The sequence below is a fragment of the Pinus tabuliformis genome, chromosome 3_1 (genome assembly GCF_031772625.1).
Source record: "Pinus tabuliformis cultivar Carrire ecotype Pingquan chromosome 3_1, CPIR1, whole genome shotgun sequence".
In the NCBI taxonomy this organism is placed as follows: domain Eukaryota; kingdom Viridiplantae; phylum Streptophyta; class Pinopsida; order Pinales; family Pinaceae; genus Pinus; species Pinus tabuliformis.
The window spans coordinates 34,010,980-34,032,723 of NC_142301.1; the positions used below are offsets into that span (position 1 = coordinate 34,010,980).

The 21,744-nt window shown below is 39.0% G+C and overlaps 2 protein-coding genes across 3 annotated transcripts in view; both read right to left on the minus strand.

Annotated features, from left to right (window-relative positions):
- The window catches only part of TAG1 (membrane bound O-acyl transferase (MBOAT) family protein), a 339,208-nt gene that overhangs the window by 169,165 nt on the left and 148,299 nt on the right, over nt 1-21,744 (minus strand). The gene's annotated exons all lie outside the window — the stretch shown is intronic.
- On the minus strand, nt 3,574-12,552 carry LOC149185633 (uncharacterized). The gene is made up of 5 exons (XM_089412360.1): nt 11,647-12,552; nt 11,163-11,542; nt 10,784-10,999; nt 10,600-10,664; nt 3,574-3,900 (listed from the first exon to the last, which is right to left on the minus strand). Exons 1-5 carry the CDS (start codon nt 12,438-12,440, stop codon nt 3,574-3,576), a joined length of 1,782 nt encoding a protein of 593 aa, XP_089268486.1. The 5' UTR covers nt 12,441-12,552.

The following is a 21,744-nucleotide window of genomic DNA, read 5'->3' on the forward strand; positions in this document are numbered from 1 at the left end:
CCTCCTCTGGATTTCTCCAACCGAGACCATCCTTCATAATGCAATACTTAGTTTCTCTTAGCCTCAATGCCCTTCTTTTACGGCCAAGTAGATGGACATGATAAATTTTGAAAATAATAAATAATGTCTCTATACCATTCTAGTTGGCTTAACCTTTGAAGTTTTGATGAAGTTGAATCCAAATCATTTTAACAAATCAATCCTAATGCCTTCTCGTTCCCCTCAGTCAAGATTTTGGCCAATCATATTCTTGAATCTTTGAGACCCACCAAGCTCTAGTTCCCAAGCAATCTGTTTGAGTTAAAATATCTTTAAAAGCAAAGTGGGGGACAAATGCAATTATTCTAGAATATCCCACATAAACTCTAAATTGCTTTAACGACTTTCCTAAGTCATAAGCCTGCTTTTCCATGGTGTTATACTCAGCGTTTTAAGATTTGGCCGGCTCAGAAACGATTCGGCCGAGTTGGTCCGAGTCAAGGCCTCACCGGGTCGACTCGGCTAGTGAACCGGTTCAGTCGATCGAGTTATTACCGAGCCGGCCAAGTTGTCTAACAACTCAGTCGGCTCGGTAATAACCCGGCCGGCTCAGGCGAGTCTGAGCCTACTTTGTCGGCTTGGATGACAGCGACCCGTGAATTAAAAAACAACGATTTTTTTTTTTTTTGCTTTTGGGGGACTCCAAGGTTTTCACGATGATACTTTAATGGTTTCTTGTCCCTAAATAAGTTTATCTCGCTTGATCTTGAGAGGTTTGTTTAGGTGGTATCACATATGTAGTAAAGATTCCTTAAGGGATAGCTTCATTCTTCTTCAAAACCTTCCAATAGGTTCTTTGCCCCTTTCTTAAAGTAAACCTAACTTTGTGGCCCCAACCTTGGCCCTCCAAAGATGAGCATCGAGCCTTGAGTTGATTCCACGTGATGCTACACCCCTTGATGAGCCTCCAAATGCTAAAACACTAAATTTAAAAGCTTGGACGTTGGACTATTTGATGATATGCTCAAATGGACTAAAGATTCCCCCTGGCTGGCCTTGACCCTATTTTGTTGGATGGTGCCTTCTTCCAAAGTACAGATGAGGATGGTTATCATTGAGATGACTTAGGAGGGCTAGCACATTCCTCTTTGATGCCAATGCTTACCCTTAGGGGTGCCATGTCACTCACATGCCTGAAAAGGGTGACATAGGGTCTCTCCTAGATGACATCATGGTGGAGGATGCACCTTCTGAAGATGTACACATGCACTTTGGGACTTTCTTGGAGTGAGGAACACTCTTGGACCCTTGTATTAGTTCCTTGATGACTTACAATCCATTTTGGAGGATAACGCCATTTCTAGCCTCCTTAGTTATGTGTTTTTGTTTTGATCTCTATATCATCATCATGTATGTATTAGACAGTGCACTGGGTGCCATTTTGATATAATGGATATATTCATGAGCCTACTTTGATCATATGTTGTCTTCTATCTATATTCTAATGCTGTGTGTTGGGAACATGAATGAAAATCTTTAAAATTATGTTTTTTTATAAAAAAAAAATATTTAATGTATTTTTTACAACGACCAAGTCATTGAAATCAAGCCGACCGAGTCGATACGGAGTCAGAGTCGAAGTCAGAGTCGACCCTCGGCTGAGTCAGAGTCGAAGTCGGAGTTTTAAAACATTGGTTATACTTCCACTCAGACCCTTGAAGGGATCTACTCATAAAAGCAATAGGTTGCTCATACCCTTCATTGTTCTTTTGAAGCAACACTCTAGCAATAGTATCTTCAGATGCAAAAGAGAAAATCAAAAATTTCTTTGAATAATCAGGGCTCACAAGAATAGGTGCTCTAGGGATGGAATCCTTAATTCCCTGAAAACCTTTTCTTCTTTCATCCCCCCAAACAAACTTAGCATCTTTCTTTAAAAGGGTTTGAATGGGTTTAGCAATTTTAGCATAATTTGGAATGAACCTTCTAAGGAAGTTGATCTTCCCTAAAAAGGATTGAAGGGACTTAACATTGTGAGGCAAAGGAATCTTTTGAATTGCCTCAACCCTCTTAGGGTCAATCTTGATCCCATCCTTGGAAATGATGTGACCAAGCAACTTCCCTTTAGTTACTCCAAAAATAGATTTAGCAAGATTCAACGATATTCCATACTCTCTACACCTATAAAAAATGGCCGACATGAGAAATTCCATTTTTAGAAAAAAGAGTTAAGTCATCTTGATAGCTTTCAATGATTTTCCCAATTTGACCCTTAAAAGCATAGTCCATGGCCTTTTTAAAAGTTGCTCCAGCATTTGTTAGTCCAAAAGGCATCCTCAAATATTCAAAAGTACCCCATGGTGTGGTGAATGTTGTCTTATGTCTATCTTCCTTCTTCACCATGACTTGGTTATAACCTGAAAATCCATCTAATAAAGACATCATCCCATATCCTATTACCCTTTGTAATCAAGTCTCCATGTTAGGCAAAGGGTAATTATCCATCTTACAAGCTAAATTAAGATTTTGAAAATCCATACATACCCTGATTGATCCATTCTTCTTTCTCACAATAACCAACTTTGAACACCATCTGGAATACCTAGTGTGAGCTATGATTCCAGCTTGGAGCATCTTTCGCAACTCCTTTTGCAACAAGGGGGGTAACTTAGGATTTATTTGCTTAAGTTCTTGCCTAAGGGCTTTGGTATTTTCATCCTGAAGACGGATAGTATGTTCCATAACATCCTCCCTATATCCTTTTAAATCATCATATGAAAAGGCCAAAACATCTCTATATTCTTGACGTAAATTTGTCAATTTCTTCCTTTCTTCCTCAGTGTTACCCTTCTCTATTTTAATAATCTTTGGATCTTGTGGGGTGCCAATGTTCACTTCAATGAAATCCCATAGGTCAATTTTCTTATCTTTTCTCTTCTCAACCCCATGCCTATCAAACATTTGCTCCATGGCTAAACGATCCCTAGGAGTGGGATTTGACACAACATTACACTCCTCATATTTGCAACCCTCTTCTTTGTAGCCAACTTTAAAATCAGAAAATTCCTCCATATTATTCAAAAATCGAATCACTTGGCTTTCATCATTAAAGACTTGTCAATGCTCAATATTATCAGGAACTGATGGTCTAAAAATAACTTCCATCTTAATCTTATCATCCATCAAGTTCTCCCCAAGTTGTAAAGTAGATGCAACAACAGCCAACTCATCAGCTTGTTTATTTCCTTCCCTAGGAATTGTTTGAAGATCTAATGCATCAAAATATTCCATATTGTCCCAAACAGCATTACGATACTTCTTCAATCTATCATTCTTGCATGCAAATTGACTCTTTATTTGAAGAATGACTAAATCAAAATCCCCCTTGATACTAAGCATCTTAATTTTCAAGTCCTTTGCCAACTCTAGACCCAACAATAAAGCTTCATATTCTACTACATTGTTAGTTGCATCAAATTCCAATCTATAGGCAAACTTGAATATATGACCAAGGGGGGAGGTAAGGACAATTCCAGCACCCTTACCAAACTTTGAATGGGCACCATCAAAGTTCATATGCCAAATCCAATCCTATTAACTTTCCACTTCCTTTTCCAAAGGAGCAATAGAATTAGCCAAGATAACATAATTTCCCAAATCATCAGATTCATAAACAATTTCATTATAAGGCTTCTTGGGATCCTCCACATGATTCTTTCCCTTCAACTCCCTATCCAATCTAACCATGATGCCCTCACTATTAGGGATGGTAGCATAACTTAGATCCATTTGCAAACTACCCCCTATATCAGTGTCCCACTTTCTAGACAATAACATCCCTCGAGCATCAGGCACATCAATCACCATAATGTGCATGGTGATCATAATATCAGGATGTACTGCCAAGTGGACTGGAAGATCCTTAATCAAACCACAAACTTCAATAATTTTTTAATCCATAGCACAAATGTTGTGCTAAGGTCTAGAAATCCTCAAGTTCAACTGATTCATAACCTTCTTGGTCATGGCACAAGATGATGCCCCAGAATCAAACATACAGTTATGCAAAAGTAACCCATTAACCAAGAATGTAATGAATAAAGGTTGATAGTCCTTGTTACCTCTACACATATCACTACTTAGCAAAATTATAGGGGCATCCTCATACCCATCCTTAGCAAAATTTGACATTTCCTTCACATGAGGTGCATCAATGGCTTTCAACAACTTCAACTTTTGGGAGTGAATTTTTGGGATTTTAGTCACGAGTACTAAAATCTTTGCATTGTTTATCCATCCTCCCAAATCAATATTTAAACCAGATGTAGGTGGAGTGAAAATTCTAGGGGCATTTTGATTTCTTTCCTTATTCCTTGTCCTTTCTCTATCCTTGGCTATCTCTAAAATATGATTTGATGAAGGTTTTTCCCCATATATCTCAGTGATCCTATCCAACTCTTCAAATTTAATCACACTATGGGAAGATGGAGACTTCTTACTTATCTTTTGGTTATTCCCCACAACTCCCATCCAGTTTTCCATGGACAAATGATGTTCTTTACCAACCACACTAATTTGCTCACTTGTCAAAGTCATTCCTCCTTCCAAAATCCTTCTTACATAAGGACAAGTCGCTTCATCATGCATTTCATCACAAGGTCTACAATAGTGGATTGACTCATCAACTAAATTAGTAGACTCAAGTGGGTTTGGTGGCCCATGCTAATTGGGAGGTCCCTTCTTTTGTCATCTATCATTACCTCAATTTTTGAATCTCCCAGCTTGATTCCTCTCCATGGCCACCAATCTGTTGAAAAGTGTAACTAGGTTCGGTCTTCATAATGACATGTAATTATGATTTTATGTAAGAGATGTAAATAAGAAAAACAAATTTATTATATTGACTTGCTTCATGGGTTTCATGAGAAAGGAATTTTGTTTTTGAGTCAACAATCCCATCGAGAGTCTTTAGGATTTATTTGTCATCTAGTCATAAAATATTAGAGTCGTTGTCATATATTGAAGTCATGTTACACTTTGTAAAAGGTAAATCTTGTATATGTAGAGTATCCTCCAAGAACTTGTCATCTATCCTCTTCAAGTCGGCCTACAATCAATGAAGGAACTCTCTAGAACAAGTTAGCCTACCTCCAGCAGTCAAGTCGGCCTAAAGATCATGTGGAAATTTGTATAAATAGATGTACTCCACCTCCATTCGAACCAAGCAACTCGATCTGAATTCGGCGAAGAGAAGTGCGAAGTAAAGGTGAAGCAGAAGTGCGAAGAAAAGGCAGAAAAGAAGTGCGAAGGAAGAGCAGTGAAAGGGTTTCTTCTAGGACAACGAAGAAGGGTCTTTCTGGATCAGCGAAGTTAGGGTTCTTCTGGAGCAGTGAAGAAGTTTCTTTTGGGGTTGTGCAAAGAAGGGTATCTTATGGGCAGTGTGAAGAAGGATTTTCTTCTAGGGCGCCTAAAGAATGATTCTTCTGAGAAGTCGAAGTAAGTATCTAGAGACCGAGTTTCTCTAGAGGAAGCCAGTGAAGACCTAGAGACCGAGATTCTCTACGGGAAACCAAGAAGGAGCAGTAAGAAGAATAGAAACCGAGTTTCTGTAGGATCCGAGGAGAGCAGTTCTAGATCTAGAAGAAAGACAAGGGAAGAGGTAGAGCATCAAGTTTAGTGACAAGGTTCTTGAGAGGATACTAGAGTCAAGGGTCTATGTCATGGTCTTGGTACTTATCAATTGAAGATCTAGAAGAAGAATTTTGATCGGGTTTTCCCCTCAAAAGGTGAGAGGTTTTGGCCCTCGCTGAGAAGCCTACACACACTGTCACTTGTCTTTTACTGTGCATGATGGTAATTGTCTTGATGAAGAGAACACATTAATTAGCTAACAAAGAAAAGATCATAAGCTAAGAAGTAAAAGTATATCACAAGCAATTATCAAGCAGCAAATTTGTTAACTTTGAATGCCCTAGATATCTCAACATGGTATCAAAGCTTAGGTGTTGAAGACAAGAAGGGGCAGTCAAAGCAAGCTGACACACGAGAATTGAACTTCAAAGAAGGATCAAAGCAAGAGATCTAGATATTCATCAAACCAAAACCCTAGATCGAAACCAAAATTCTTGAAATTATCTTCAAGAAGGAAGCAAGAAGAAAGACCAAAACCCTAGAAGCACTCCAAAAATCTTACATCACCAAGGAAGTGGAAGCTCTTCAAATCAAAGGAAGATTAGATTGAAAGACAATCCTCTCTCTATTGAAGCAAAGATCTCATAGAAGGCATTCCTCCCTCATTGAAACATTTGAAGTAAGAAGCAGCAAGTCCATCATCAAGTTGAAATTCAATCTTCACAAGCAAGTACCTTTTATTATAATACAATCTAGTAAAAATCACTTCATGTTTCAAGGAGAACCAAAAGCTGGTTGGAATATCAAACTTCCTTGTATGGAAAAGAAGGATAGACATTGTCCTGGAAGTAAATGAAGTCATTGATCATGTCCATGGGAATGTCTCCAAGCCATCCGAAGAACAAGCATTATCTGAATACATGGAAAGGGATCTTAAGGCTCAAAAGATTGTTAAGGATTCTATTAATTATCCAATCATTTTTTATGTAGCCAAGCTAGAGATATCTAAAGAAATATATGATAAGTTGGGAGAACTTTTCTCTAGAAGCACGATAGAAAAGATCATATCACTTAGATTTGATCTACATAAATTAAAAGTGTCAAAGGAAGAAGGGATATCGTCATGTCTCTCAAATGCATCTCAAATAAAGGGTCAATTGAAGGATCTATGAGAGATGGTATCTGATAATGAAGTAATCTTTGTTATTCTAAATGCATTAACTGATGAACAAGGTAACGCCATTTCTACTAGGGAAGAGGAAGTTATCTCATTCATCAAACTATGGTCTCTCTGCAAGGCAAAGGAAGATTGGTTGAAGAAGGAAAGTGACAAAAGATCAGATAAAAGGGAACAGTTAGTACCAAGACGAGAAGGAAAATTTGGAAAGTTTGGTACTGCAAAGAAGAAAAGGAAGAACATGGCCAAGGAAAGATGCTAAGGTTGTCATAATCTTGGGAACTACAAAAAGATTGTCCTTATCGTAAGAGAGACAGGGAAGAAGACTATTCTATTAATGAAGTGAAACAACCAAATACAAAGAAGCATAAGAAGGAAGAAGCAAAAAGATGATAGAGATGATCTTCCTCATTAGAAGGTACCTTTCACTTGTAATTTATAGATAGGAATAGTGTAAATGACAAAGGATGCATCAAATTAGAAAGAACCATTGTGATAGAAACATTAGAAGTAAAGAGCTCGAGACATGGAAAGCAGAAAGTATGTCTGGTACAAATTCTATTGATTACAAAGAATAGGAAGCTCTTAGGAAACCTCATTATGAAAGGAAGTTGAGGTCATCATTAAGTGGGATCATCATAGTCAATAAAGAAAACATCAGCCGAGTGAGGATATGAAACATCCTCGAGTTTCTCTAATGGAATCCTTATCAAAGGATTCACCGATTCAGAAAAGAAAGCAGGGTCTTCATCAGGAATTCCAACTCTTGGGATTCAAAGGTTTATGGTATGATGACACAAACAAGATAGATGGACTAAAGGATGAAGCTCCTTTGTTCAAATGAAGTTGCTACAGGAAGTCTGGATGATCGAAAGAAAGATGAGGTATGTATGCTTACAAAGATTATTGTGAAGGACATGTCATATGGTTGCAAATAATATGGATCATTCTTTCCATGCTAGGAAATATGATCAAAAGAAGAAAGGATCTCCTCCTCCGAAGGATTGAAGCAAAGCATAAGTTGCACTAGATGAAATCAACATAATATGTTCTCATATGAATCACGAGAAAGCTAACTATAATCAAGAAACTCTGATTGGAAAGCTCCTGGGAATGAAGTATGTGAGAACAGATAGGAAGAGATTGCAATAAAACGCAACGAAGGTAGAATGCATTCAATATCCAAAGTCCAAGAAGATTTGACTAAAATGTCTCCCAGAAAGAAGTGAAGACTCTGATAGAAGTCGGAAAAAGATAGAGACCCGTGACAATCAATATCAGTGGGAGATGTGTTAATCTGCATATAGGATACTGATACTTACAAGAAGATGTCATGGTGAAAAGGTAGTTTTGGTTTAAAGTGTTCATTTTTTAACTAACATCTGGTTGGGTTTATGTAGGTCTGCCTAAGGGAAATCGGTGGATGACTTCCAAGTAAACCATATAAAAGGATGTAATACCCTTCCAAAATATGGCATGAAAGCATAATAACATAAAGCAAAAGCAGATGGAAAATTTGATGATCACTTTCTCATGATTTGAAGACATGACTAACTCATGGACAGAAGTGATGGATGATCATTGCCCTATGTAGAAGTTCCTAAGAAATGAAGACTCCTTGACGAAGAAAAAATTCATGACATCAAAGGAAGGAGAACTTCAAGCAGTTGATTGTTCGAGGATCTCCACATGAGGAGTTACGATAGGTCCCTGGTTAAGAGGGAGCCTGAAATGAAATTTCTTACTTGGAAGAACCTGGGAAATTCCTAAGCAGGTAGCTTAGTTATATTCCTTTGTTTGTGATAGGAACGAGTACATTCCTTTAATGGAATATGTCCTCTTGGTTTGAAAAAGGAGAGATAGACATGTCGTTCTGGTCTTCACCTAGGAAGACAGAATAGAGGATTATGTAAGCATTTGGCATCCGATACTCTTAGGGGATGAGATAGGGCATCCCATGAAAGAGTAGTCGTGGAGGACCAATATTCTTTATGGGACTGGGGAGTCCAAGAAAAGAATAGTCCTCATGGAGCATATCCTGAGAGAACCCGGGTGGGGTATGTTCCGAGAGAGACAATGATGAGTGTGTCTATAAATCATTGGTCTCACCAGCATTCAGCTTAAGGGCTTGTGGAGAGATGGGGTTATTAGTCAAGGCCTTGATATATAACAATGTTGGTTGATATGATGTTATACAAATGAGTTACAACTCCAAATTCTTCTTATGAGAGATTCTTCAGATTGAAAAAGTCCAAGTACCATTATGAATACCTCCCTAGTTAAGAGGGAGTGTTGAAAAGTGTAACTAGGTTCGGTCTTCATAATGGCATGTAATTATGATTTTATGTATTGAGATGTAAATAAGATAAATAAAATCATTATATTGACTTGCTTCATGGGTTTCATGAGCAAGGGATTTTGTTTTTGAGTCAAGACTCCCATTGAGAGTCTTTAGGATTTACTTCTCATCTAGTCATAAAATTTTAGAATCGTTGTCATGTATTGAAGTCATGTTACACTTTGTAAAAGGTCAATCTTGTCTATGTAAAGTATCCTCCAAGAACTTGTCATCTATCCTCTTCAAGTCGGTCTACAACAATGAAGGAACTCTCTAGAACAAGTCGGCCTACCTCCAACAGTCAAGTCAGCCTAAAGATCATGTGGAAAGGTGTATAAATAGATATACTTGGCCTTCATTTGAACTAAGCAACTCAACCTAAATTCGGTGAACAGAAGTGCGAAGTAAAGGTGAAGCAGAAGTGTGAAGAAAAGACAGAAGAGAAGTGTGAAGGAAGGGCAATGAAAGGGTTTCTTCTAGGACAATGAAGAAGGGTCTTTCTGGATCAGCGAAGTTAGGGTTCTTCTGGAGCAGCGAAGAAGTTTCTTTTGGAGCAATGCAAAGAAGGGTATCTTTTGGGCAGTGTGAAGAAGGTTTTTCTTCTGGGGCACCTAAAGAAGAATTCTTCTGAGAAGTTGAAGTAAAGATCTAGAGACCAACTAAGTTGAAGTAAAGATCTAGAGACCAACTTTCTCTAGGGGAAACCAGTGAAGACCTAGAGACCAAGATTCTCTAGGGGAAGCCAAGAAGGAGCAGTAGCAAGAATAGAGACCAAGTTTCTGTAGAAGGAGCCGAGGAGAGTAGTTATAGATCTAGAAGAAAGACAAGGAAGGGAAGAGGCAGAGCATCAAGGTTCTTGAGAGGATACTAGAGTCAATGGTCTGTGTCATGGTCTTGGTACTTATCAATTGAAGATCTAGAAGAAGAATTTGATACCCCATCACTTGCTTTAGTTTAGAAAATGTTCTCAAGTAGCCAATATAAAATCAATGAAGCGCTATTTGAAAATATTTAAAATCAATGTTACCAGACACGGAATCGGCAATAAATCGGCGAGGCAAAAGAGCGAAAGTTTTAATCGGATCGGGAAAAAATCGGCAAATTCATTAAATAAAAATATACACATATATTGAATTAAAAAAACCATTTTTCATTAATATTGGGTAAAGGTATGTCCAAACAATGCATAATATCAATAGATGTCCAAAATATCATGAATAAATAAGTATCTCATATATGTTATGAGTCCACACATGATCCAAAGCACTGAGTCTTGAGTCCTTAGAAGCATATGCTTCTAAAAGTTTACAAAAAAGTTAAAAATTGCATACTAATCAGAAAAAAATCAGCAACTAAGAGTCTAAGACTCTTAAGAGTGAGAACTAGAAGTGATTCCTCCCGCTCCTTCGCTTGCTTGACTCTCAAAGTTCTCCAAGTCATGAAGGCTGAAAAGAGGAGGCTCATCTAATTGAACCCATTCTGCCACATTTGTAGCTTGCAAATCTAACTCTTCAAGGTCGATTGGCGAATGATCAATACCTGTCATTATCATGAGACATTGAAATGTGAATTAAAATTTCACTTTGAAGTTTGAACTTTAAACTTTTAAAGTACGAACTAGATTATGAAACCTTCAAATTCAAGCTCTCGAATCTCACCTTGTATTTGTTTGTTGCGAAGTCGTAGATTGTAATGGACAAATACAAGGTCATTCAAGCGCTTTTGTGTCAATCGGTTGCCCTTCTTAGAATGTATTTTCTCAAACATGCTCGAGTTGCGTTCACAACCTGAAGCACTGCATGCTTGGTTTAAGATTCGAATGGCAAATCTCTTCAAATCTGGCGTATCACTACCAAAGTTTTGCCACCAAAGACCTAGCAAGTGGTAAGGGTTTGTGAGTAGAAGACTAGAAGTACCAAATTAGTAAATAGTAAAAACTTAAAAAGAAAAGAAAATTTAATAAAACATTTAACATACAAAATAAAGTTTAAACTTTAAACAAATTTAATGAATTGATGAAGCCTTCAAGCTGGGTACCTGGCAACATCTTTGACCTTTGTCTTATAGCACTGGTATAGGCAAACAATTTAGATGGTGTCCTATAATCTTGTAGTTGGGAAAAGACACGACTTTGTTGTTCTGGATCAGGGAAGCACCTTTCCAAGCATGTCATAAGTCCTCTGCCAACCTCCCCATCCTCATTAAATTTGCTCTTATCATAAAAATATTGTGGGTTTAAGAAGTACCCAGCAGCATGTAAGGGGGAATGCAATTGCCTATCCCAACGTGCATCTATAATGTCCCAAAGAGGCATATACTTTGTCTCATCATCCCCATATCTTCTTTTGATGGCCTCCTTTGCGAGATCCATCGCCTCATAAATGTAACCCATAGCGGGTTTGTCACCATCAACCATCCTGAAAGTTCAAGCATTCAAATTTAAAGAAATATGAAACATTGTAAATAAAAAGAAGCTTGAAATGAAATTTAAAAAATGAAAAAGTTAAAAGACTAAAAGTACCTGAGAACTCTAACAAGGGACTCCGTCACAGCAATAATCTCTTCAGCATCTTTCCAGAAGCCATCATTAAACACAAGTGCAGCAATTTCGATGCCTTCAGGGGTCTTGGAATGTTTAGATCCCATCCACTCAGGTCCCAAGAACATCCTCTTCAGATTTATCTTTTGCTCAACCACAGATTGCAAAGATATGAAATTTGTTGCAAATCTAGTCACTGCAGGTCGAACAATTTCTTTACCTTCAGTGTATATTCTCATAGTGTTTAGGACAATAGTGTGGTTGTATAGGTATTTGGTTATGGATTTTGCCTTCTCCACAACCTCATGTATCCAATGAAGCTTACCAATGTCCTCAAGCATTAAATCTATGCAATGGGCAGCACAAGAGGTCCAAAAAATAGTGGGGTGCCTCATCTCAAAAAGTCTACCAGCAGCCATATAATTCGCTGCATTATCGGTGACAATTTGTACAACATTTTCTTCTCCCACTTCTTGAACGACTTCCTCCATCATTTCACAGATAAGTTGGGCAGTCTTAACCTTATCTGAAGCATCCACTGACTTGAGAAACATTGTGCCTGCGGGACAAGATACAAGGAAATTTATTAAAGTTCTATTCCTCTGATCTGTCCATCCATCACTCATGATGGTGCACCCTGTTTCTACCCATGATGAACGAAACTCAGCTAGCACAAGCATGACATCTTCAACACTCTCTAACAACATATCTGTCCTAAGGCTCTCTGATGTAGGGGCTTTGAACCCTGGACCTGCAGCAGCAATTGCATCAATCATAGCTTGCCAATAAGGACTTCTGGCACAGTGGAAAGGTATGTCAGAATAGTACCAAAAGTTAGCAATGGCCTTCCTTGCCTGACTATGGATATTTTTTTTCCAACCAGTGCCATCCAAGGTAGGTTGGGAACAGGGTTTTGTGTGGGGAGCAAAAAAGGCGTTTATGTTTCCACCTCCAGTGTTCAAGGAAGGAGTTGAAGGACTGGCATGGCTTTGAGTTTGACTTGGCCTTGGAGGCATGTGTGGAAAACTTGGGAACGGCATTGAGGATTCAACAGATTGAGGTGACATGGGGCTAGTGGCAGAAAAAGTATCAACTCCAACATTTCCTATTTCAGCAGTTTGCTTTGCTTTCTTGGCATTATGCTGCTCTAACATTTCAAGGGCCAAGGCTGCTTGGTATTGGACATTCTCGTCAACGGTGCCGCAAATACCTATATCATGGCCAGGTATTTTTGCAAGGTGGAACTTGAATCTATAAATGCCTCCACTGCATTCCTTTTTGCAAAATTTACAAAGGAGCGTGGATTTTCCGGGAATCTTGTCACAATAAGCCCAAGCAAAGTCCCGCTCTCTCGGCATTGTTGTTGCTTTGAACTTGTGTTTAATTTGTGGCTTCTGTTAAGATTTGGAGTCCGGCTTCTATTTAATTTGTGGCTCCTGTGAAAGACAACAAAAAATCAAATTTAAAAATCATCCAAAAACTTAAAATATTAAAACATGTGCCAAAAACTTACATATTAATTCACTTCTGATTCGAAAACGTTTTCCATATACACTCTGCAAGGGCATAATAATATAGCCTAGCCAGTCTGTAAAGTTGGAATATCTCCTTCAACAAATCATAACACAAGATGATAGGGCTAGTACTGTACTCCAATCTGTAGGAATATCTCCTTCCACTGTATATGTGTGTTCCATGAAAGTTTGGCCTCAGCTAGACCTGTATGGCAGCTCTGCAGTAAGAAATACAGCAGGAACTATGTCTCAGCCTTTATTAAAACTGAAGCCATGTTAGTGCATAATTGCTGGATTAGTATTATTTCAACCATGATTAGTGCAACTGCACACTGACATGAGACCAAATCCAGAAGTTACAGGCATTCTGCAGAAACAAACTAGCAAGGCTGAAAATCTAAGGTCGTTGAATCTGGAAGCATCACTAACTCTTTAGCAACAGATTATTAATGCATGAGATTAGCTACTGGATTTAGGCAGTCTATCATTATGAACATCGTATGCCTGACGTGACAATGATAACTTAGTTGACTTAAGCTGGAAATGACAAGAAATTCTCAGACGCAATGGCAGACTAAATGATCTCATGTCAGATCTGGATATGAATCTCTATCATAGCTGGATCCAAACTGTGCCCTGGCTGGATCCTAGATGGATCCAGTTACAGATCCGTATTACTGGTTGGATCCTAGGCATATCTGGATCTGCAGATCCTGGAACCTACCCAAACAGATACAGTAACTTAGCAAAAATACTTAAAACAGCATATGTATGTCATTACAACAAAATGTATAAGGGATCACATGCAGGATGCACTGTTTGTATAGATTGTAATATAGGAAAAGTCAACTCAGAGCACAGCAGTCGCAGAGACAGAATCTTTGACCAGATCACAAAATTATACCAAAATTAACCAGAGTTCCTCACTGAGAATAGAAGTATGTAGAATCTAATACTGAAATCCATCCACTTCTATTGTGGCATAGCTTCAAATTACGAGATCAAAATTATACTATCAACCAATCATAATACGAGATGATGTGGAGGAATATTACGGCATAGAAAAGAACATTACAGTACTGCTTAATTTTAGCTAAGTGTCTGAGGCCAACTCAGACAACGATGCCTCAACTACTGTGATCAATCTCAATGACGGAATGCAGCAACGCTGCAACACAGTTTGGTAACTATATATGTTGGATGGATAGATGGCATAAGTTGATATTCATGTGTGAGATGTTAGTAATGAAATGGACCACTGTACAGGAATGCAGCGGCTCGGGCTCACGCAGGTTACCTCGTCTTCAAGGCTGAAGGCGGCTCGGGCTCACGCAGGTTCAGCAATCCGCCCGTGCATACGTAACCATTCCGGCGGCGTCGAAGACTCGAATCTCTGCGTCGATAGTGAAACTCACGTAGCCACTCAGCGATCCGGCGGCGTCGAAGACTGAATCTCTGCGTCGATAGCGAAACTGTGAAACCCGAAATACCTCGGCCCCGATACTAATCCGAAACCCGAAATACGCTTTACCCGCCATAATCCGAAACCCGAAAAAAAATAAAACTGGCGGGACTCGCCAAAAAAACGCAGAACCGGCGATTTATTCAGAATCGCGAGTCAAACTCGCGTTGACCACGATTCAAAATCGGTCAACGCGAGTTGACTCGGAAAGTTTTCGATCGGATCGTTTAGCCGCCGAGCCGATTTAAACTCGCGATTTTGCCGATTAAACGGCGATTCCTGTTTCACTGTTTAAAATATGAAATGTTTGTTTGTATACAAGCTATGTCCAAACGAATCCCTGCAAGAACACTTCTTCGTAAGATGAACTATGAAAATCCAAATAACTAATGGGAATTCTTTTGAAGATGCTTCAAGAGTGGATTGGTCTCCCAAAGACTTCCCCTCACGCTTGATCCAACAAAAATAATTTTTCTACAATACTCCAATCACACATTAGTCCATGTAGATTTAGAGAAGGCAAACAATAAATTGAAACTTCTAGACATTTATTTGAAAATAAACTAGAACTTCCAAGATAGCTTTGCACTAGCAAGTTTATAAAAGTATATGGAAAATGAAATAACTAAAAGCATGAATAAAAGAGATTATACCAATAACTCACAATGTACCATGCTCCAAAGGAAGAACACTCATAAATGGACCCCCCATATCCTTTTATTGAAATTTTTAAAAAATGTACAAAGTAATAATGCTTTCGCAAGCACAATAGCTAGTAAACAATTGATACAAAATCAGAGCTCAAAGCTCTATTATATAGAAAAATGGGAGCAAATCCCAATGTAGCATCCATGTGACAAATGGCCATAGTGAAGATCCCATGAAGGAAATTGAATTCCAAGTGGAGGAATGAAGTAGCCACTAATGCAAATCGAATTCAATATGCGGCACCAAGATATCCTCAAGCAAAATCGAATTCTCCAAGTGTGAAGATGAGCAAATCCAAGTGTGAACTAATCAAGGAGCTAACTCAAGTCAAAATCCAATATCAACCCATGTGACGACACCTCATGTAGATGCTTCCAATGAGCTTAGTGTAATTTCCTTGGGGATTGTGTGGTCCCTCCTTGAACCAAATTCGATTTGGAGATGATGTACCAAGTGTGAAGAAGAGGGAACATAAGTGGAGACAAACTCCCAAGAATATCTCAATCAATATCCTCCAAATATCTCACATGTGCATTAACTCCTCAAATAATTTGATTTTCCAAGTCACTAGATATTACATTAATGCCAAGAAATTCGATTTCCTAGAGTGGGCCATGTTTTTATGATGCAAGGTGTTAAATCATCTTCCACTTGTCTTTTTACTCATTCAATTGACTCGAAATCATTTTCAAATCATTTCCATGTCATTTTGTCTCATGGAGCTATTTATTTCTCTCCATTTAATTTATCTCTACATTTAATTTATTGCTAGATTTCCCACTAAACTTAGGAAAAGTGGGTTTTGAGGGTCTAGAACACTTTTTTGTCCCCTCAAAGTGTGTCATAGTAGGAAGTTAAGAGTGAGAGGTGTAATTTTGAGCACACATACCCTATACAACTTCTCTCGACATCTCTTATTACATATTACATTCAAATTTTGTTCAAATTTCCATTTGGAAGGAAATTTAAAAAAAAAATGCCCCTATACCTTACCAAATTCCACGAAATTTTACAATTGATCTAGTATGGTAATATACAATGACTCTAGACACTAGGACTCACCCAAGGCCTCACTTTCAAGCCGAACTCTGACTTTCGGGTTATGCTTGGAGGAAAAAACCCAATTCATTATTAAGTTCCTGTAAGGATATAATAATTAACCAAGCGGAAAAAAACTCCGAGAGTAAACTCACTTCATGACAATGTCCCAAGTTACCTAGGCCTATTACATGACTCAAATTCATCATATTAGCATCACTTTACATCATCCCTGCAGGGCTTGCGGATTCCTCAAACATATTTGGGTACACTTCAGTGGTCAACAAGCGGAATCAGCGTCGAGTGGAAGAGAAAGTGCACACACAGAGAATTTCTCTCAGAGGGTCTCTAGTTTAGAAATTTGATTTTCCAGTTGCAGTTGGCAGTAGCAGCAAGCAAAGTTTCTCACTCCAAAAGGGAGTGTGAGTAGCAGATTTAGCAACCAACCAGAGGGAAGAGGGATATTTTCATTCCAAATTCAAAGCTGGCCACAGTTGGGCTTAGAGATCAAGATAGGTTGGAGGGAGCCTCCAACTATTTCATCTAGAAGGCTAGGATGTCCTTCCTACTAGATGAATTTGGCCTGAAATCCCATGCAGATAATGTGGTGGCAGTATCACAAGAAGCAGATCAGCTAAAGGAGTATAGGAAAGAGATGATGAAGGCAAAGCAGATGAACTTGGATGGAGTCAGAGACCATATAGTCTCACATATAGTGGACAAAGGAGCAGCCAAGGAGATGTGGGATGCTCTCCCTCGTCTATATCAAAATCCTTCTGAGCAGCGGAAGATGTTTCTGCAAGAGAAGTTGAGAAACATCGGGATGCAAAAGGATGAAGGCATAGATCCCTTCCTCACCTGAATTCAGGAGATCCGAGATCAGCGAGCAGTCATTGGGGAAGCACCTCAACTTATAGAGCTTGTGTGTTTGGCATTGAACAATGTCTCAGAGGAGTGGCAAGTCTTTGTCCAAAGTATCTCGAGCCGAAACACATTGCCTCAATGGGACAAGATGTGGTCATACCTGCAGCAGAAGAAGGTGAGGCAAGCTCTAGTGAAGAGCACTGAAGCAGCAGTAAGGGTTCGAAAGGTGAGAAGGAAGAGAAGAATGTGGCCCTTGCATCAAAGGGTTCCAATCAGGGTCAGGAGAAAAAAAAGAAGGAGGACCTATCTAAGGTCAAGTGCTTCAGGTCTGGCGAATTCAGCCCTTACAGTACGCAGTGTCCTCTCAAGAAGAAGGATTAGCAGGAGAAGCAAGACCAGGGGGCAGCGTCCGCAGAGATAGACAAGTTGTCCTCCAAGCTAAAGGAAGACTTCGCCATGTTTGCAACTATACCTCCAGGAGTGAGGTAGGACTATATGGAGTTATAGTCCCAGAGCAGTGCAAAGGTTTGGGCAGGGTCCATTGTCGTGTCTTCCTCGTGAATCATTACCTTGCTGCGGAGGCCACAGTATTCAGTAGCAGGATGGATCAATGTCAGTTGATGCACTAAGACTCTTGAGTGACAATTGCAGACTAGTTGTAGTCAGGTGTTGAGAAGCACAAAGCAGTGTTGACAGCAGAGCAAGAGGCTCAGTGGCAGAGCCAGCAGCAGCGCGGATTCTTCACTGGACAGTGCATAGGCTAGTAGCAGTCAGATACTCAGGAGACGGATGCAGCTTAGAGACAAAATTGATTAGATATTTCTAATGCTTCTCAATTACAGTAGTTAAAATAGTAGTAGCAACAGATGAGAGGGAGTTGAAGCGCAGATATAGAGTTGGCAGTTATACAACAGTAGCACAGATGCGGCATTAGAGTTGCGCAGTGGTTAGTGGGCAATGGCAGGCAGTCACATTGGCCAGACATTAACAACGTACACAGGGTGATGTAGAAACAAGGTGTTGAAGTAGTTCAGCACTAGAACACCTTCCTCGCTAAGAGGGAGTGTTAGTTTTGTAGCATCGGAGCTGTTCTAGTCTCAAAACTTTGTGGAAAGATTAAAACACAGGAGTTCTCCATAACCCAAAAATCAATTCTGTAAATTCCACCTAGAAATGGCTCAATTTTATTATTAACCAATTTTTAAATATTTCCTAAGTCTAAACTTAGGAAAAGTGGTTAATTAATCAATATTAATTGAGAAAACTGAGAAATATATAGAAACTCACATGGATCAACTAGGAAATAATCTCATTCACTGATTAAGATTTAATCTTAGTCGGAGTCCCAACTGGAGATTATAAGAAGTCAATGGGTAGATGGAGGAATACACTTGTGATACTTGAGATCAATTTCCTTGGGCAATTTGACTTTCCAAGGGAGCAGCAGCAGAAAGAGTTTGAGTTAGTTTCCCAGTTCCAGAGATTCAGAAAGAGGAGGTCGAGATTTGTCTCCAGAAGGTTGCACAAAGGAAGCGCAAATCCTCAAGAGGGCAATTTGATCAAGCTGAAGAGGAGCTTGTTCTCAATTCCAGAGGCCAGGAATATTTTCCAAAGGGCCAAAGAGACAATTTCTCAGTCAGCAGGAGGCAGGATGGCTTGATTGGCAGTTGATTCAAGCAGAGTATGTGAGGGGTTGTGCTAGGGTGACGCAAGGAATGCGCAGAGATGGTTGAACGGCTAGCTTAGCTTTTTAGATTCGATCAGGGCTCAGGATTGTTCGAAGTGAGGGTAAAATCCCTCATAAAATCTTTGCCAATATTCCTCTTGGATAGATTCACCAATTTGGTGATATTTATTGTACTTGAAATTTCTCATTGCTACTTAATAATAAAAACCCTCAACTGTTGCACCGGTTTTCCCAAGTTGTGTTTTTCCGATGACATTTGTCCAAAAACAACTGTCATATTTAATGTGTGTGTGCCAGTGTTTTCTCAAATTCCAGTTTATCTTTCATAGTTTTTTTTGTGAAGATTGCAGTGTGATTAATTCGTTGTTGTCGTAGCAATAAACTAATAATCAATTTATCAATTAGAAGAATTAATTCCAGTTGTTGCAATAGGATTTCAGTAGTGAAATTTTCGCACTTAAGAGTGAAAAAGCAAATGCCAGGTTTTTGGAAGCATAACCAAAGATAGCAAAAGGGCATAAGTCTTAATAAGAAGAATGAAGAAACAAAGAAAATCATGAGTAGCCTTCAAGTGCAACTGGAAGAAGCTAGAAAAGTCAAAGAGTCATTTAGAAGAGAACTTGAAGAAAGCAACAAAGAATGGAAGAACACGCAGAAAGAAAAGCGTACACTCAAGGAAAAAGTTTTTGTTTTGAAACTCCAATGCAAGAAGCAAATAGGAAAGAGAAAGACTTGGCAAGACAACTAAAAGAATCTGATCAAATGTACGTATCTAAGCAAAAGGAACTCGACACAGATGTTGCAAAAATAGACAATGTCAGGAAATAAAATGAAAAGTAGAAGTAACAGATACAGGGCCTCAACAAAGAAGCAGAAAAGATCGCTCTTCTAAAACTACAAGTTGAAGAGGCAGAAGAAAGAAGGATATTGTTGAAAAGTAGATTTCAGGAAGACCAAGAACTTGACGCAACTCGTAATAAAATCAACAAGTTCAAGGAATGACAAAAGGTCAACCTCCATGTGACGAAGCCACAAGCTCCAAGACTTAGTAAGGTTGGATTGATGAAAAGACTGATCAAGATGAAAGACTGAAGAAGATTAAAAATGTTGCGGCTCCAAACAATAATTCTAAATCAATCAAGGATAAAGGTAAACAAAGGAATGGACCACCTCCTCAGAAGAAAAATGAATGCAAAAGATCATCCAGACAAGATAACTCATTCACGTATGCTAATTTGTTTAATGGTTATTGTTTTTCATGTACTAACTTTGGACATATGGCTAGGGATTGTAAAGCTTATGACAGGTACAATTATCAAGGGCATTATCAAAACCCTAGAAGTAAGGTTGCAGAAACTCAAGACAGATACTTCAATGATTTCATCAGCCGGAAGTATATGTTTGTTGCTCCATCATTCAGGGCAAACGTTGAATGCTACAAATGCCATACTTATGGGCACATAGCTCACGATTGCAAGTACGAGATGGAATATACCAGGAATGACAATCTTAACATCAAGTACAAGAAGTTTTGGAGAAGAAAGCAAAAGGAAAAAGTTCAAGCAACTAAGAAAGTCTCATCAATCATGCTTTCAGGTTTCGTAAAGCCAAAAGGTCATGATGAATCAACAAGTACATTGGATGATGACAAGGTTCAGGGAGATCCAGCCAAAGAGCTCGGTGATACATTATTTTGAAGAATCAAGCTTGTTGACTCCCTGAATCCTGAAGAAGGGGAGCCTATGTAGCACTATTTGCACATTTTGAAGATCAACTATTGATAGGTCAACAGTTGACAGATATGCAGGATTATGGGCAGAATAGCAGCTTCAAGTCAGATGTGTCAAGTTCATGAGATTATAACAAGTTCAGGGGGAGAAGAATCGTTAAGGGAATACAAGTCCACAGTGATTGTCATCTCTTTAAAAATTGACAGATCATTAGATGAAGTCAAGAAGTCATTGGCATTAAGAACATGATGAATAACATGTTGGCAATGTAGAATTGTAGAAGGCCATGGCAAATTGTGAAAGCCAAAAATTCAGCAGTGGCAATCCATATGAAGCATAACATGACAAGGGAAGGCAGGTTGTTGCAACAAGTATTTTGAAGAATGGCAGACACTTTGCAAGTAAACAGAGGAAGGCACTTCGTCAAGGGGAGCACGGGTAGATTACAAGTTCACATAGATCTCCTTCAGTTTGGCAAGACAAGAGGAAGCACAAGCAAGTTACAGGTCCACTGGAGGCAAGCAAATTCTCAAGGGGAGTCACCCTTTGTCGTTGATGTCAAAGCGGGGGGGGGGGAATCAAGTAAAGAAGATTGAGGCATGAAGTCAGGGGAATTGTACTTGCAGAAGAAGTACGTGTGTTGCTATCAATGACAAAGGGGGAGATTGTTGAATGGTGTTGTTATTGATGTCAACATTAGTAAATGAACACTCTTGAGTTTCGTCTAAATTACATCAAGTTGGAAGCTCCACTGTTGGATGGTTGAAAAACGTAGTTCTAGAGGTTTGGTTCCCTGGACTAAGGATATACCCGGAAATTGTGGAAGGTTTTTGAAGTAGCAAATCATTGAGTGTGCCTTGGAAATCCTTGTCAATGGATTCTCCCTATCAAGATGTTTCTAATGGTATGTGGCAAGTCTCGAGAGGCCTCGCAACTTAAGAGATATTCAAGTTTGAAGTTGAAGGCCCTAGTTAGTGGGCTAAAACCACAAGGAATGGTGGCATGGCACTCTTTCATTAGTTGTTGATCATTAGACATCAACCGTAAGGGTTCTTTATTATCTTTTGTGGAGCAATC

What these genes read in the sequence shown, in the direction of transcription:
- LOC149185633 (XM_089412360.1), bottom strand. Translation starts at nt 12,440, where the DNA reads ATGATTGATGCAATTGCTGCTGCAGGTCCAGGGTTCAAAGCCCCTACA. An exon ending in TCCCTTGTTAGAGTTCTCAG is followed by an intron (nt 11,543 to 11,646) that starts GTACTTTTAGTC and finishes TTGAACTTTCAG; the next exon opens with GATGGTTGATGGTGACAAAC. An exon ending in AAGGTCAAAGATGTTGCCAG is followed by an intron (nt 11,000 to 11,162) that starts GTACCCAGCTTG and finishes ACCACTTGCTAG; the next exon opens with GTCTTTGGTGGCAAAACTTT.